General features: G+C 43.0%; 1 protein-coding gene across 9 annotated transcripts in view; it reads left to right on the top strand.

Annotated features, from left to right (window-relative positions):
* CDK13 (cyclin dependent kinase 13) overlaps nt 1-17,403 on the top strand; it is a 72,090-nt gene that overhangs the window by 50,362 nt on the left and 4,325 nt on the right. For all 9 annotated transcript variants that reach the window (XM_048951240.1, XM_048951242.1, XM_048951243.1 and 6 more), the window contains exon 14: nt 906-16,778. In XM_048951240.1, the coding sequence (XP_048807197.1) occupies nt 906-1,762 (857 nt within the window). In that variant the 3' untranslated portion in view covers nt 1,763-16,778. The remainder of the gene's footprint in view (nt 1-905; nt 16,779-17,403) is intronic.

Here is a 17,403-nt window from a genome sequence, read left to right on the forward strand (position 1 = left end):
AAAAAATGATCCTTCTGACAGGTGTGCAGCACCTGCACTTATTCTGATGAAACAGTTGCACTGATTGTTTTTTATGGCAGTTTGAGTTTTTCTTAGCGGTGCTGGTGTTGGAGAGGACTGGCTCATCTATTGAATTCATAGCTCAAATTTACCACTTTTGACTGTGTGTTTAGTTTGAGCCTATTTTGAGGTGAAGGTTGCAGTTTTTGTTCATTTGCTTGCTTTTTTATTTTTTTTTAATGCTGAGTAGAGCACTGTTAGCAATTTCTTAGTGCAGTTTCTGTAGCTGGCTGCCCATAACTTGTCAGTAACACACATGGCTGGATGTTTCCATTGGCTTATAGTGGCTACTTGCTTAGTTGTCTTAATGTTTAGAGCTCTGTTTTTGGTCATCTTGAACTGCTATTTCAGCTATAGTGGTTTATTGAGGTGTGCAGTGTGCAACTATTGAAAGAAACTGTTCTGAAGTGGCTTAGGAGTGGGTTTTGTGCAGCGGGGTGTTAAGGTTGTTTTTATTTTGCTTTTAACCTTTGCAGTTCTCTGAATCTTCTTTCCATGAAGACCTTTTCTGATATGTGCCATTTGCTGATGTTTCTGGTCACTCTTTCAACTTTTTGTGTTTATCTGTTGCTTCAGGATTATTATTATTATTTTTTTAAAGGAATGTGCACCACTTTTCTTAAACTTTGCTTGCTTGGTAATCTTACTATGAGGAGAACCTGGTATCACTTTCTTAAAGCAACCATGCTGTTGCCTACTCCAAAATGACCAGGAGTAAAACTTAACTGAGAAGTTAAAGAGAACTGAGGCAATGAACCTCTCTGATGTTCTAGGAAAGAGCCCTTTCTGTTCCGGTATTGTTACTGCATATTTTCACTCCAAAGCTTTCATTTCTCATCTCATAGGTCAAGAGGACCTGGCTAGGCAGGCCGAGATGAGGCTCCTGAACCGAACGCCGGAACAGGAACGCCCTCGGATCCTGCCTCCAGACCAGCGTCCCCCGGAGCCCCCAGAGCCCCCTCCTCTCACTGACGAAGACCTTGATTATCGGACAGAGAACCAGCATTTGCCTATAACTAACTCTTCAGGAACAGATCCTCACGCAGGAGTGAAAGCGGCGCTTCTGCAGCTGCTCGCTCAGCATCAAGCTCAGGCAACGACAGAGGAGCCCGTACAGACGAGCGTGGATTACCAGGCTAGAGACTCCTATGTAGCAGGCCCAGACTACAAGGACAACTTTGGATCGTCTGCCTTCTCCTCTGCTCACTATGGCGGCAGCGATGGCATAGGAAGCGGGTCATCGGGAGCGCTGGAGCGAAGGAGCTTCCTCGGGAACGCAGATATTCAGCCTTTGGATAACTACAGTACTGCTTCATCTCACTCACAGGGAGGTGCCCCTGCCCCGTCTGCCTTTTCAGAGTCCTTTCCCAGCTCAGTAACTGGCTATGGAGACATTTACCTCAACGCCGGCCCCATGCTCTTCAGCGGAGATAAAGACCATAGGTTTGAATACAGCCACGGCCCAATCTCAGTCCTGGGGAACAGCAGGGACGCTGTGGGGCCGGAGAGTACTCATTCCTTGCCTGCTAAGATGCACAACTATAGCTATGGAAGTAACTTACAGGAGAACCCCGGTGGCATCAGCCACGTGCATGGACAGACCTGGACATCCCCTGCACAAGGACCTGGCTACTCCCAAGGCTACAGGGGGCACATTAGCACGTCTGCAGTGAGAGGGCGAGGCAGAGGATTACCATTTTGAGTATCTGTTTTTCCTCAGGCACATCGTTTTTATCTGGAAAAACTTTGGTTTTTTTTTGTTTTCTAGCTGCAGTTTAAAGCAGCAATTCAACAGACTTGAATAATATTAATTCAACAGCTTTATTTTTATGTGGAAAAGGGTCTTGCATACAGTAGGAAAAATTAAAAATGCTTAAAACTCATGCTGTCTGAAAAAGAGATGAATTGATTGTACATGTTCACAAACTAGTTCTGAATTATTATTTTTTTTTTTTGTATTTTGGCAGTTTTAAGTGGATGCTAAATTTAGGGACATCAGCTTTTTATGGCACTCTTTCAGATCTTCTGAACTATGCACATTTGTGCTTTTTTTGTAAGTTTGGACCAACTTTTATGTAAAAAAAAAAAAAAAAAAAGAGAATTTTACAACAATCAAAGCAGGGCACTGATTTATTTGGTATTTTTCTTTTTACAGAACTACCTTTAGTCAAAGGTCACTGTCAGTCATTGCACTGCTTTCAGTGTTATTGTGGAAGGCGTACTTTGTGCTCATTTCAGATAATAAAACACAACCTTTCTCTTGATGCAAAATTTTATAAATATTTGGTCGATGTTAATTTTTTCTTTCCAAAAAAAAGAAAAGAAAAGAAAAAAAAAGAATGGATGTTCTGGTAAAATGTTCTCTCCATCTCCCGGGCTCGTTTATATATAAACTGTTTTACTTGAATGGTAAGTGCCTTAACACGTAAGCTTAAGGTCTGCAAAAGTTGGAAGTACTCTATAAATCAATGCTACAGTAATACTGAAACCTAGGTAGTTAATCAGAAAACCAGATAATAATAGGAAACTCAAATAGGTCATGACTTTGTGTTGTTTACTTCATGTGGACCAGTTATTTAGACATCTGATCCTATCTTGATCATCATCATTTCCAAATTGAACTTCGTAAGAAACTGCAAAAGTGAGAAGAGTGAAGAGCGCAGTTTTTCCTCAGCTCCTCTTTGGAGTTGTAGTAATTGATTTCCCTCCTCTGCCAAATAAACTATGCTTCTTATGTCCTTTCCAAGTGGTGAAAAAAATTCTCCTCTTAAATGTCAACAGCAGTAATTACTGTGTGTGAAAAGCTGATGCTATCTCCTTATTACGACAGCTGCTGCATTATGGGAAGTAAACAAAGGACAAATGACCAGTATTTAAAGCAGACATTTTACACTAGTTCTAATTCTGTAAACTCTTGATTGTGCCAACTAATCGTCCTTGTATCTGCTATCCACCCAGTATTCTAGAGTCGGAATCGAGTCTCTCTGAACAACAGATAAAACAACTGTAGTTAAAACTCTTAATGAACCAAGAGCCACTCCTCAGTAACCATAACATGGAGCATGTTTTTTTTCCTGTGGTGACAAGCGGTCCCTCTCCTGCAGAGAGGAGGTATGGTTATATTTTGCATGTACGTAAAAGAATGTTTTTAAAGCCCATATTGGAAACAATTTCCCAACTGATTCTCCAGTTGACAAATCGGTACCTTATGTAACTGAGTGTTGAATTATTACTTTTTAAAAAGTAAAATTTCTACTTACACTATTTCAAATGTAGTCTTGTCAGTGACTTTTTGGACTTTCAGAATAGAAGCCAAAGGTGTCGATGTTTTGTTTTAATTTCAAAACCTCGGTTCTTGTTGATGGCCGAGTGCCGCGATGCAGGGCATGGAGAAAGTCACTGTGCTGACTGTGTGGATTGAGGATCTGGCAGGTGGGAGATGGAGGTGTCCCTGTAAGTCCGGCAGCTGCCTTCGCCAGGCACAGAAGGGAGTCCTGCCCTCTGAAGGCAAAATCAGCCCAGGCAGTCAGGAACAAGCGCTCGTGGCCGCGTGCTTTAGGAAAGTCACAGCTTGCCGGAGTGCGAGGCAGGTTGGGTTCCTTTAAGGACCTCAGTAACATTTTTCTGCTGGTTGAATTTTAAAGGCTGAAATCATTATTCTCATTTAGGTACGGACAGCATCAGCTGAGGCTTATTTGTTTACTAATTGATAGGAAAAAAAACAACCCCAAGAGGTTCAGACAGTTGTTTGTTGGTTTGTTTTTTGAGTTAAGCAAGACTTTTACAGCTCTTAGGCCGTTGTTTTCACTAAAAACGTGCAGCCTCGTGTTACTCTACTGCACTTCCAATGTAAATTGGAAAGAAAAAAATAAAAAGCAGGCAAGTTCAAATGGAAGGTAGGTTTCAAGGAGGACTAAGTGGTTTGACTTTCAGTACTGCAAGTGAAGGCAGGCGGAGCAGCACCACTGCTGGCTGGCATTGCTCTGCTGCCACGTTGTTGTGCTGAGATGGATTTTGGTCTTCAGATGTAAAAGCGAAGCTGACACAAGTAGCTGTGGCTGTGATGGATACAAAGGAGATGGAGTAGACAGCCGGCTTCCGCGTGGATCTAAACCAAAACTTGCACACTATTGCAGATGCGTGTTTCCCAAATTCAGTGTAAGGATTAGCAGCCTGTGACCGAAGACTGTTAGCTTGGGACAGCGGTGCTGGTGTAGCACAGGGGGACAGTCAGCACAGGATGATGGCTGAGCAAGGAGGCTGCTGCCTTCTCTGCAGCCCGGGGATCTGCCTGGCTCCCCCTGGTCTGGGCCTGGTCTAGGAGTTATCCAGGCCCGAGGGCTGCCCACCTTGGGTTGTGCTGGCCCCACGTGTGACTTATCAACGTTTCTTTTCTGTACCGTATTAAGAGGTGCTCACATCAGTTGAGAATTTGACCCTTTTGAACAAACTTCACTTAGCAGAGCGAGTCAGTGCTAGTGCAACATTTGGCTTCGCGTGGCCGTTGCGTTTCTGCTGCAGTCGCAGGCGTTCTGAAAGCCGTGTGATTTTCTGCGGAGCCATGGCTTTGGTTACTTCCCACCTCCCTTTGGGTTTACTTTTTCTGTGCTGCAATTCCAAAGTGTGCTACAGAGACCTGGACACCACATCAAAAAGTAAGTGTTGTGTGTTTGTGTTTCTAAAACATAGCAAAGTACTGTAACCATGGACCATGGAATAGCAAGCGTTGTTATTTATACTGAGCGGTCATTAGCCACACCAAGAGGAGAAATGTGAGCACGACCGGACTGCTGGATGTGACTTAAGGCACTTAGAGTATTAGAACACTTACAATCAGCCAAAGGAAAAGGAACTGACTTGTGTCGTGGATTGCTAGCTGTGACCTGAAACGGAGCGGTGTTTGGGAAGGGGTGTAAAAATACATGTCTTTAAATGTTAATAGAATTCCCTGGGGGGGGGTGGGCGGAAATTAAATGGCAAATTTCTGTATTTTCTTATGTTTCCACAAAACGAGTCTGTGTTGAATTTCCTTCTTGCTGCGGCAGTGTGACAGCAGAGGCGCCGAGTGCTGCAGTGTTGAGCTCTGCGGGGTTTGGAGCTCTGCCCTTGTGCTGGTCCCTGCTGCAGGCAGGTTCTGGTGTGGCGCAGTTGCACTGGGATCTGTTTGGTCTCTGACAGTGGGAACACAGCTCTCGTCCGCGCGCAAATTGGATCTCAGACCATGAATCCTGTTTCCAAGAGAGGAAATCTCATGTATTTCTTGCATTCTCTTAGTCAATGAAACACACAAGCATTTTACATTTCTCCAGTCTGTTGTTACAGCATTTGTACAGGAGGAAATTTGGCTGTTTCCCTTCTTGATGGTTGTGGGATGTTCTTCATACATGAGTGTTAAGAAGATAAAGGATCACAGAAAAGTGATATGAATTCTGTATTTAAAAAATGAAATGACCTTGGGTTAAAGTCGAACTAACTTTTGCTTATCAGGGTGAAGAATACTTTATTGCAGGAGTTATTTCAAGACAACGTAATTTAAAATAATCAAACTGTTATGCTTCAGCTTGCTTACCCTTCGTTATTTTAAGCCATTTGTATATAAATGTATCGTGTGGCTTGTAAATAAAATACATGAAAACTTGAAGTCTCTCATTGTTTTTCCTCTTTGGTTATCGAAGGGAATTTTAAGAGAGCTTTGGATTAATTACTTTCTCAAGATCCATGGGAACGTGATTTTTCAGTATGTGAAAATGTTGTTAGTTCTTCAAACAAATATTTCCTTCTCTGCTGCCTTTTGGAGGAGAACTGCAGATGCTCAGTGCTGGAGCCGGGCTCCTGGGCAGCGCGTGGTTTGGCAATGGTGCTGCAGGCACGGCTGCATGCTGGGGTGCAATTCAAAGGGTGAGTGGGAGGCTGCTGCAACTGCAACAATCTCCTACCTGAGTGTTTTTAGGGCATTCTCTGCTGGCCAAGCAGAAACACGGTTGCTGTTCTCCCCCTCTCCAGCTCCATAAGGAGGCTGGTGAGCATGCTGAAGGGTGGGATTCAGAAACAAAGGGTCGGGTATTTTCAGGATCTGGTGATGCAGTGTTGCTGCAGGGGCAGCAAGGCAGATAGAGCGTGGCCCCAGCGGTTGTGCTATGAGTGCCTTAGGCCTCAATGCTTTGTTTTCCTGCTGTGTCAGTTAACATAGTGAAAAAGATGCCTTTTCCCACACATGCTGTGTTTTCATCCAAAGCCAAGTCACTTGCTGTACCTTCCGCATCGTTAGCCGCAGGCTGAGCAGGAGGTTGCTGCCTTTACACCAGCAGCTTGTTGATAAACACCCCGTGCAGAGGGTGAAGGGGAAGTCACAGGTCAGTGCTGGTCATGCTGACGTTAAGCTGACAGAATGTCTAGCAGCGGCCAAAAGGATCTTCCTTTCTGACAGTAAATATATTGGCAGCAGCTCTAAGAAAAGCCTGGGCTGTTCTTCAGGCAGGCAGCTTGTTCCACGTTATGCAAGTGGTGACCTGCACACAGCAGATCAGATGGGTGCTGTGCAAAGGGCAACGGGAATCATCCCAGCTGGATCTGTGTGAGTCAACCTTCTAAAAGCTGCAGCAAGTGAGAGAGGAGAGGGGCAGAAATGGCTGCAGTGCCACAGCCTGCGTCAAGGACCGTGTGTGTGAAGTCAGTGGCAAAGAACAGGAGAAAAAGTATTCCACCTTGCAGCCCGTGCTATTAAATGAGATGGAACAAGATTCGGCTGCTCCTATTTGTAAGGCATCCGGCAGAAGGGATTACATCCATGACATCCACCAGCTCCCCGTTGCATGGGGACGTCGGAGCTCCTGGCAGCCACAGCAAACAAGCGGAGAAAGAATTTGGTTTGACAAACAAGAGCTGCTTCCTTTTCCCAGCTGACTGCAATTACCTCCACGTTGCTGAGGGGCTCTCCTTTGAGCCCCCTGCATGTTGTGTCTGCTTAGTTCAGCCTCTTTTTTATTGCCTGTGGAGGGAGCTTGCCATCAGTGTAATTCAACTAGGAAAGAAATATGAGTTCTACTGCAATGTTTCACTTTCTTCAGGTATAACAGCACTTGCTAATAGGCCATACTCCAATCACCTCTCACAGCTCAGTTTCAATTCTGCAGAAACAGTTCCTCCAGGGGCACTTGGGAGGTGCTGCTGCTGTGGGGAATCCTTGTGATATGAATGGGTCTCTCACAAGGCCTCTTTCAAAGAGGATGTGCAAAAACTTCTTCAACACCAGGAAATACGGTGTGGAAGAGACGTAAAAGGGCTGCTGTTGCTTCTCTTTGTTTTTCTCCAGCTTTATTATCCTTTGTGGAGGTTTGGGGTGTCAGCTTCCCCATGAGAATTCCCTTGCTGTCCCCCGCCATGCATGCTGGGCTTCCCAGCTCCCTGCACTTGCAGCCCTGCCAGGGTGGGCACAATGCAATGGATGGAAGCTCTCCCTCATCCTATCCCTCACAGCTGAATTTAATGGCTTGTGCTGAACTTTGTAATGGTTGCTGGCTTTCTCCTCTCCATAGAGTGGTGGCAGGGAGATGCTCCTTACACTGACAAGTTTTGTTTCTGGAGATAGGAATAGCCTGTCCTCTGGGCTTCTCCTCTAAATTAAGAATAATAAGGCCTAAGCCAAAAAAAAAAAACACCTTCCTGTCAATAAATCACTATAAGTCAAGCCATCAGAATGGCCCAGCCCCATGGCAAAGTTTCCTGCTGCATTGCATCTCTTCTCCAAAGTCTTTCTCTTCTGTTCTGCCAAGTAATCCAGTAGCTGTGTTGGTGCTCTAGAAATAATGACAGGCATATTTTTTCCCCCTTGTTCCTGTTTCAAATTGTTTCATGCAGCAGATTATGGAGAAGAAAGTGTATGAAGGGATCTTAGAGCTGCATGGCAAACTCTTGCCTTGGAGCTGTATTCCTTCTGGGAGCCCTGTGGAGCCAGGAGGAGGAGGTGCTGTGCAGGGCAACATCTGCCAGAGCAAAGCAGGGAACGTGCTTAATGCTGGAACCTCAGAGCATCTTGCAGTGAAATGCAAGAGAAGTGCATTCATCCATATGTTTAAGGCCAAAAGTTTCCTGAAAATACCATCTTTTCTATTCCTTTTTTTTTACAGTGGCCCACTTTAGTCTCTACAAAACAAAGCACATCCAACAAGAATCTCTCTCGTATACCTTTTTTCCCCCCCAGTTGCCAGCCAGTCTGAGCCCTGACTTACTGTAGAAATCCTCCTCCTAGGGAGCGGAGGCAAATCTGGTATTTCTGGGTGAGAAAATCACTAAATGAGAAACTGGTACGAACTGAGTGCGGTGGTTCCCCTACCCGTAAGGGCTCCTGTCAGAGGTGGAGGGCTGCCTCTCAGCAGCACAGCATGACCTTTCCCACGTGTCTTTGGGGTGGTGGCAGATACAGGAGTTACTTGTTTGGGAATCTGGGCTACGGGACTTGTCTGAGGTCACACAGAGCGTCCACAGCCAATAAAGAGTGGATTTGGGTTGTCCCATGGTTCTACCTGGGTTACAGCACTTTGCACGAGGATGAGCAAAGGGATGTTCCAGTTTGTGAAACTCCAATGCCTTTCTCTGCATTTAGGTGAGATAACATGGAGGTCCTCTTCCTTGGGGAGCCAGAGGAAGCTCTGAATTTTTGGAGGAGGTTCTTGTCCAGTAACATTACTATTCCCATGCAATAATAACAGATAATAATGTAAAAAACAAATATTGTTGTGTAACAACTGAAAATCCAGTATTACTGACGTCGCCATATTCATCTCCTATTTTTCCTGCTGGAGAAAAAGATAATTTTCTCATCTCCCCCAGTGTTTGCTGTTCCTTTTTGCCCCTGTGCCGATGGAGGTGGGCTGCTTGCAGGGCCAGCACTGCAGGGAGGTGGGGCTGCTGCCTCTGCTGCCCTGCACCGCTGCTCAGCCTGTTCATACCTTGTGAATTCTCCATAAAGCAAGCTGTTACAGTGAGCTGCAGTGTGCTGTGGGACTGTGCACCCCTCCCTGCCATCCGTCGTGCTACTGAAGAACAGCAGTTGTAAAAATGTGTTTATTTACTGGTGACAATTGTTCATCACTGGGGGAAAAATCAGGCTAAGGAGTACAGCAGACATGGGAAGTGAACAGAAAGCTGTTAATGATGGCTAGGAGAAGGGGGTGGCAAATACTAATTAAAAACTTATCCGCAGATGGTCTGGTGGCTCCACACCAGGAAGGTATCACTGTAAGCCTGGCAGGCTTTGTTAGGAGCTGCGAATGCTTTTCTCCACACATTGCTTCTTGTTACAGCCTGCAGATCCTGCTCTGACTTCCCCACAAGCACATACAGTTACACAGGACAGCAAAAGAAGCAGTGCATGGAGCAGTAAGAATTTTTATTTGCACACCATACTTGCAATTACAACCTTGCCTTTTGGGCACAATGGCAAAAGAAATCCCACCGAATTGCAGACCTGCTCTGTCATAAACACAACTCTGTTTCAGCTTATACTGTAAGACAAACCAGAGGTGGCTTTCTCTTTCAGCTGATCTCATGGCAGACTCTTCATTTTTTTCCTTCTTTTGTTGTAGATCACAAACATCGCCCCCTTGCAGCCTCTCAACTTTCACACAATTCATTTAAATATGGATTCTTGTGTAATATGGAATTTATAGGAAAAGAATTCTAAGGAGTCATACGGTGGCACAGTATGCAGTCAGTAGGCCGGTAGGTAAATCAAGTATTCTTTTCAATTATTTTTTTTTCTTAAAGCAACATTTATTTAAAAACATTTGCTGTTCTTTCTGAAACAATATGAATGAAAAAGAAATGTTTGAGAAAATGTCAGCATTTCAAAGAAGGCTTAATTTTCACCAAAAGATTTTGGTGAAACTGGCATGACTGCTTGAAATGCGTGTTTCTTTTGGGTTTGTCTTGGAAGAGGAGCAACCAGCACCCAAGCGTTGGTGGTTTAGGTGTGATCATCTGTTATTTCTACAGAACTGAAAAGAAAAATGCAGTACGAGAGGGACTGGTTACACTGACAAGCTAAAACATTTTCAGACATCCTTGAGACAACAGAAGAGGCCGCAGGTGATGGTGAAGGTCAGCTGAGTGTGCAGAACAACACGGAGTTGAGATCGTCACCAACACTGACCCAACCCGAGGGAGTCTGTTTCCAGCTGTATTTTGAGTGAGAACAATATGCAGAACTGCTGCTGCTCTTTGCAAAGGGGATAAATGAGCAACCTGTACCAGTGTAACGAGGCAAACCCAGCACAGAGGATGTAGAAGTGTGTGCTTTGCTGCTCAGCAACCATTTAAAGGGAGAATTATGCTCGAGTTCCAGTGGAGCCACTGCTTGCATGACACTGCTGGAGGATTCCAGAGGGCAGGAGAGAAACCATCAGCAGCAGCTATTCCTCTGGACACCAGCAGCATCATATTTACAAGCAGTTAGACCCAGGAAACCGGATTTCTGTGAAGAGCATGGCTCAAACCACGCTGGAAAAGCTGACAGTTGCTGCTGCTCTGCACAGCAGTTGTGAAACCATTTATAAGTGGGAAAGAAAAACTTGCAGGTTGACATTAACTGTTCTCAAATCAGTCAGAAAAAAAACAACAAGGTTGTGTTATGAACCCAGCATTTTGTGAAAGGCCCACGTCATACAATATATGTTGTTAGAATATTGAATTCAGTGTTTCAGGAGTTCAGGCACTACTAATGATGCATTACTGTTTTTAAACTTTATTTTTTTTTTTTTAATTTCATTTTTTGGTAGCTTTTAGAAAGTAAGATACACTAAAAGAAAATAATTTAGTTCTATGCTCTAGAAAGAGATCACGGCACTAAGTTTCCTGTGGAAACAAACACCCCACCAACCAACAAAGCAAAACACCAACAAACTTGAAGACTTGAAACCTCAACCTGTGGACTGTTTTCTGTAAAACACAGCACAGAAAGCTTGTGACACTACGCTGTGTATAGGAACTGTCACTGTTTTGCAGTCTGAGTCCTAAATCAGAATAGCAGAAGAACGTTCGTCTCCAGGAGATGAGGAAGCAGGAGCCTGGCTGGATTATGCAGCTATCAGCTGCACCTGAGGCACTGGTCATAAAAATAATTAGAAAAGACTAATTAAATTAATGGCTAGTAGAGCTAAAAACTGCTTTACCAGTTTACCATTGCTTGAGAATCTCCCTCTGGAAAGAGCTACACTTCTGATCATGGCATAGATCTTTTCCATTTGCAGTGAAATTCAACAACACAAGTATCCCTCTCAGGCTCTTTGGAGACTGCGACCTCCATTTCTGCAGCACTGTGCACTAAAATGTAGACTGTTGTATAGGTGTGAAATTGTTCCTGCTGTCATTGCAGATTTTACATTAGACAGAAGACAAAATCCAGTGATCTATACAAATATATGGATTATCTGTGAAATCACTGGAGATTCTCAACCATTCAGTTGAGAAGCCTTTCAAGCCTTTCAGTCCAACAGCCTAAGAAGATTTCTTTCCTATTGTTAAAAATAGTGTTTTTGCATCTACTTGCATTCTTTGCAGCAAACCTGAAAACAGGAAAACGAAAGTAGCATTGCAGACTTAACTGAGAATCTGGAACATTTTAATGACTAGTCATAGCACAGGTGCTCAGAGCATCATTTCCAGTTGGGATGAGTTGGAAAGCACAGCTCCCTCCCTGCTGGTACATCTCCTCCTGGGATGTGTGCATTTGAAGCCTGCTCTGGAAGTTCTTCTTGGTTAACAAGTTTAGGGAATGGAAGGAGGGAGGAATAAAACACTGGATCCTCTTCAGTCATTAGGCAGTGCTCATGCTTAGCAAGAGGTGTCTTTGTTACAATTTGATTCCAATGCTTCTGTGTTGGTTAACTTCACGCTAAAAGTAACATTGCCAAGACGAATTTCTATATGGAGGACTAGAAGGGTTCAAAGCTGCTTCTAGAACTGTGCCCCACTTCTCTGCCTGCACTCATCATTCACAGTGGCCTGTCCAGAAAGATACAGTGGCAAAATAACTGAGTACTGACCTCTAAATCAGATAAAAAGGCATATTGAGTTTGGTACTATACTCTAAAAGTGAGAGCTGTATCTTTAGGTTCACAGAAGGATTACACAGCCATGACATAGAGTTACTTAAGTCAGTTTCTCTAATCCAATTTGTGGATTCTTGGGAGCAAGAAGGGACAGCAGAAGGTGGCCTGGCATGCACACTCTCCTCCTCCACCTCTGTGGCTGCAGGGAGGTTTTTCATTGCCTTGGGTTTAAAAGCAGGAAGGTCAGAGTGGCAGGAGTTGCAGGACACTCCCAGCCTGATCCTCTCCTTATCCAACCATGGGTGCCTTTTGAATTCTTCAAATATCGGAGACCTTTCTAATGATGGTGCTTTATGGCCTGGTTGAAGTGAAGGTGTTGGTTTGGTGCAGAAGTCGTTGGGTGATGTTTACATCTTCCATTATGCAGGATGTCAGGATAAACACTTCATTCTGGCACCGACTGGTGGATGGAGGGGGTGATTTGGGATTTGATGAGATCTATGTATAGCTGACTAGGCAAATAAGAACAGTATTCAGTTTTATTTGGTGTAATCCAGGTTTTAATGAAAGGATGTGTAATCTGTATCTCTTAACAAGTTAGTGTCACTGAAGCTATTAATTTCACCTATCTTTGTTACTCAGTAGGAATGAATTTTGCTTGGTACCTAAAAAGCTTTTTGTCTTTACCTCTTTGAAAGATGCTTAGAATTTTGAATTAGTTAAAAAGAAAAAATAGGGAGAGGGAGGAGAGAAAAACAGACAACAACCAAAGAGGGTCTGCCTGACCTCAGGACAAAGGTAGTGAAGCAAGAGCCTGAAAAGAATGTGCAGCAAGTAAAAAGGAAGAGGATGCAGGCAGATTACAGATGGAAGTGCCTTTGCTGAGCGTTTTCCAACTGAAGTTGCAATTTATTACTAGTGAGGTGACTGACAGCTTCTATTGTGAAATTTGCTTTTGGAAAAGCTCACTGGAGTTAGCTTTCCTGTTTCAGACATCAGTAAGTTCAGTCTAAAAAATACTTTAAACTATTCAAGCTGTGATTTGAAAGCAGTTGGAAGAGCTGCTTTGTTGGCAGAACTATGGAACAGTGGTAATCAGACCGGCACAAACAGGACTGTGTGGTACAGATAGCTGTGAGAAGAGTAGCTTAGGAATTGCTTAAGTCATAAAAGAGTTTAAGTGTCCTAAGAACAGAGCAAAAGAGAGAAGCAAGTGCTTCAAATGGAGCGTCAGCTGAGGAAAGAAAATAGAAACGGCTGGTGGAAAGAGAATGTGGAGAAAGGGCAAAGCATGTTGTGAAGTCTGCGAAGAAACAGAAAAATGAATGCAGGTCTTAATATCTTTCTTGAGCTTTCTACTCCTTGATGTCACTTTACAGGAAGGTGCAACACAGCGTGGACTTCTGCTTTCTGCTGAAACAACTGAGTGAGGCTGATGCCGAACCTCAGGGGGAACAAAGAATGTGCTTCTAAGGAGCCAGTCTTACACCAGAGGACCTCCTTGCCAAGAGGTGCTGGAGAGGGAAATCTGCTATGCTGAAGATCTTCCCCAGGCCTGTAAGTAAAACCCCAGGAATGGAACTATTTGTTTTTGGATTCTTACACAGCAACAGCCTAACTGCTAGTAAAGGTATACGCTTTCATTACATGTGTTCCTGCTGTTTTTCTGTGATGCATCAGTACAGTTAGAATGAAACCAGAAACCAGCTTTTTCTGTCTGCACACTGGAAAGTTTATAAGACAGAGGAAAGTTGCTTTGCAGCTCATCTCCTAGCAATTTAAAAGCTTCTGAAATAGAATTTTGTACTACAGTAACTGCAACTAGGCTAAAGCTGAACGTTCTTTTTTTCATTTACAGTAAATGATATATACTGAAAAGTCCCTGTGCACACAGACTTTTTATTTTTCTTAAAACTCACTTCTCTCTGAAACACACATCTCCTTCCTTGTCATTCATGGACTGAAAAATAGCATGCTCTGGGGCTGCTGAGGAGAGAAAGTGCCTCATTTTGCACTTTCCTGAGGTAGTTTTCTTCCCTTCTTCCCTCCAGCTTTGTCTCCCATCGAGGATTTACTGTTTCAGTATACATACATATGCTGAGTTTTGGGTGTATTTGGCTATGTGTGTATGTGTGTGTGCAGCTTAAAAAAGGACCGATTCCACCACATGCTCCAGCAGACTGAGAGTAGAACCCTGAAGGACATACCAAGCTTGATCTAACAGAAGAGACAGCAAAAGCAGGCTTATTTCTATGGAAAATCTACATGCAAAAGCCTTAAGATACAGTTGATTCAATAACCACTTTGTGGGGAAAAAAAAAGGCAGGGGGGTAAGAGATAATACAAGACTTACAAAAGAGAAAGTCACGGTAACTCAATCTTAAGGTATTTTCTCTGAGTGAAGTTAAGGGGTGTTTGCACGTGTGTTAAAAAAAATGTGTCAGATAAATGATAGAGATCTGATAAATGGAAGGAGAGTTCTGTCACCTGCTTGCTGGGACAATCTTGTAGGTGAGTGAAATTAAACCAGGGAACGTCTCAACTGTGTGCTTAGAAAGCAGGAAAAATACTATTTCTTCCTCACCTCATAGCAGTGAGGGTGACAGGCTACAGCGAAATCAATGTATAGACCAGCCAGTGATTATGTTGAAATTAAAGGCAGTCAGAAAATATAACCAGATGTAACAGAAATCCTGAAAGCAGAGATTTAAAGGTTCTTTGTGCGTGCTTTCTATGTACTTGGAACTTTGTTTAGGAAGTTATTCTAAGTGCAAGAATACTGCTCATAGCGAAGCTGTCTTCAGTTTCAACAGAGATGCGACTTGGCAGCGCACTCATCTGAAAACAGCCACAATTTCTCAACTTGGTCCACATACTGCTTTCTTAGCATCTGGAAATAACAACCAAATCATTTTGTTTGGTGTAGTTTAATTGCCATAGCAACCAGAAGGCTACTACAAATCTACAGACAAAGAAAAAAGCATTAGGAATGTGGAACGGCCAGTAATCAATAGGTGTGAGCCTTGGTGCCTTCCTGCAGTTAGCAACACAGGGTGTACGCCTGCCTCATATGCAAGTGTTTACTCTCTGTCTTCTTTTTTCTTTTTTTTTCTTGTTCTGGAGATCCCTGAGATCCTAATCTGCAAAGTTTAACTATGCTTAAGAAAATAGACACACAACAGAGAAGTGAAGATGCCTCTTCTCTGCCAACTCCATGGCATAACATGTTAATTCCTAACATCTGCTAAGAGAATACAACTCAAAAGTGTGATTTCACATTAACCTAATGATTTTCATTAAGCCACAGGAGGCAGTGGTTTGATTTTAAGTGTTGTGCAACTACTACTTATAATCCAATTACTGCTGATACTACTCCCCAGCTGGCAATCAGTGTTTTTTGAAGTTCATATTTGCTCTGTTTTTTGTGGTTTATGCTCTGTAATCAGCCACAGAAGTTGTCAATTAGCCTGATTCCTCTTCCCTTGTTGCAGCATTAGCTCAGTGTGATTCTTGAAAAGGGAATGATTTGCATCAGTGTAAAAAAGGGGTTGTTCCTCCACTTCTTATAAGTATTCACACTGATGTATCAACAGCAAGCTCAGCAGTCTGAATCATGCAGTTCCCTCATGCAGGCTAGAAGTACTTAAACTCGAAGCAAACACTTGTTGACTCTACAGTAACAGCTTCTAGCTATCTCGACTACACAGCAATTAGATTGTGGCAAAACACATGGATAGCAGGTTTAAATGTATTTTAATGCAGCATTAAGCAGCATGATCACTGCTGCCCATAAAAGTAATACAAATTTTTGATAAATGCACTCTGCTCTAAAATAATTGTTAAAAATCTCAGTCTGACTTGATACCAAATTCTTTGCCTCCCAGTTTTCTGTCGCTACTTTAATCCTTGTAGTCTTCACCCCAGTGACACTAGGATTCAATGTAAGCTTAGAAAATGAAAGGTCCCTTGAGGAATGTATGCAGGGAGATGGAAGCAAGACTCACTTGTTTTGCCTATGTTAAAATTCCTTTCTGTCTGCAGTCTGGAAGCACGATAGTAGAGGTTACACTGAATTGCAGTGACATCTCTACTCATGCCATCCATCTTGCCCTGTGCAGATCACAGTAGTCTCAAATGCCTCCAGCCCCAGCATCTTCACTGCAAAAGCTGTGTGAGGTGCATCAGCTTCTTCTGGAAAATGGAAGCTCTTCCAAGTAAGAAATGAAAGAGACTCAGATCTTTGATCTGCAGTATGCAACTGACACCATCGCTCCAGTTCACACTGATGTCTGAATAAAACAAACCTCTTTCTTCAGTAAGAAAAAAAACGAGTATAAATTCAATAAATCCTCCACGCTCCTGTTTTGCTGTTACCTAAAAAACTGAGTACTGAGAATTAAGCAACTTTGGGAATTAATTTTAACATTAGAAAATTACTTCCCTGCTAGTGCTTGAATATATAACGTTTTTTTATTACCAGAAATACTGGTGTATGGGAACTGCTGAGTCACGGCCTGAACCTCTGATTAATCACCTGAGGTGAGCCATGAGTCAGCCAGAGGAGCACAGGTGAAGGCAATCCTGGACCTATTTAAGAGCTGGCTACCAGAGGGGAAGGATCTCTTCTGGAGATCCTCCTCTTTGGTATCTTCTAGTGAGCTCAACCCAAGGGTAAGCTCTTCCACTTATTCTCTTTTGTGATCCTTGTTTGCTTTGCCTTACTCTTTTGATTGTATTGCAATTATAACATCTTGATATCTACTGATTATACACAATTGTATTGTGATTATAACATCTTGGTTATACAACTGGCAACGTGAACTCCCAATGCAGGAATACTTTCTACTCTAATTGAAAAGAATACACACTAATCCGTCAAAATCCTTCCACACCCAGTGAACAGTACAGGCTACAGGTCAGTGCAATTTATTCTGTGTTTTATATAAACCAGAATTGTCCCTTTTATCACTAAATAGGTCGAATGGTGATTGGGTGACTCTGTCCAAAGCTCAGGTACTGGCCAGCCTTGAACCTACTAGTAACAAGTCAGTGCTTCTCCAGAAGAAAAACACAAACAAGCCAGGTCTCATAATCTGTGAAATTGTGCAATTCTTTCAATTTTATCCCTTCTTCTGTCTTACTAAAGAGTGGGATGATTTTTTTTAGTATTACCAGCATTGGCTTAATTTTTGTCCTGCTGAAAGAGGGAATGGAAAAGCTTTTACTTAAATAGCAGTAGTGTTAGCAGTATTGAAAATACCAATAATAAACCGTACAGGAGCAGTCCTTTTTAGCC

This window comes from Lagopus muta, chromosome 7, assembly GCF_023343835.1.
Source record: "Lagopus muta isolate bLagMut1 chromosome 7, bLagMut1 primary, whole genome shotgun sequence".
Classification (NCBI taxonomy): Eukaryota; Metazoa; Chordata; class Aves; order Galliformes; family Phasianidae; genus Lagopus; species Lagopus muta.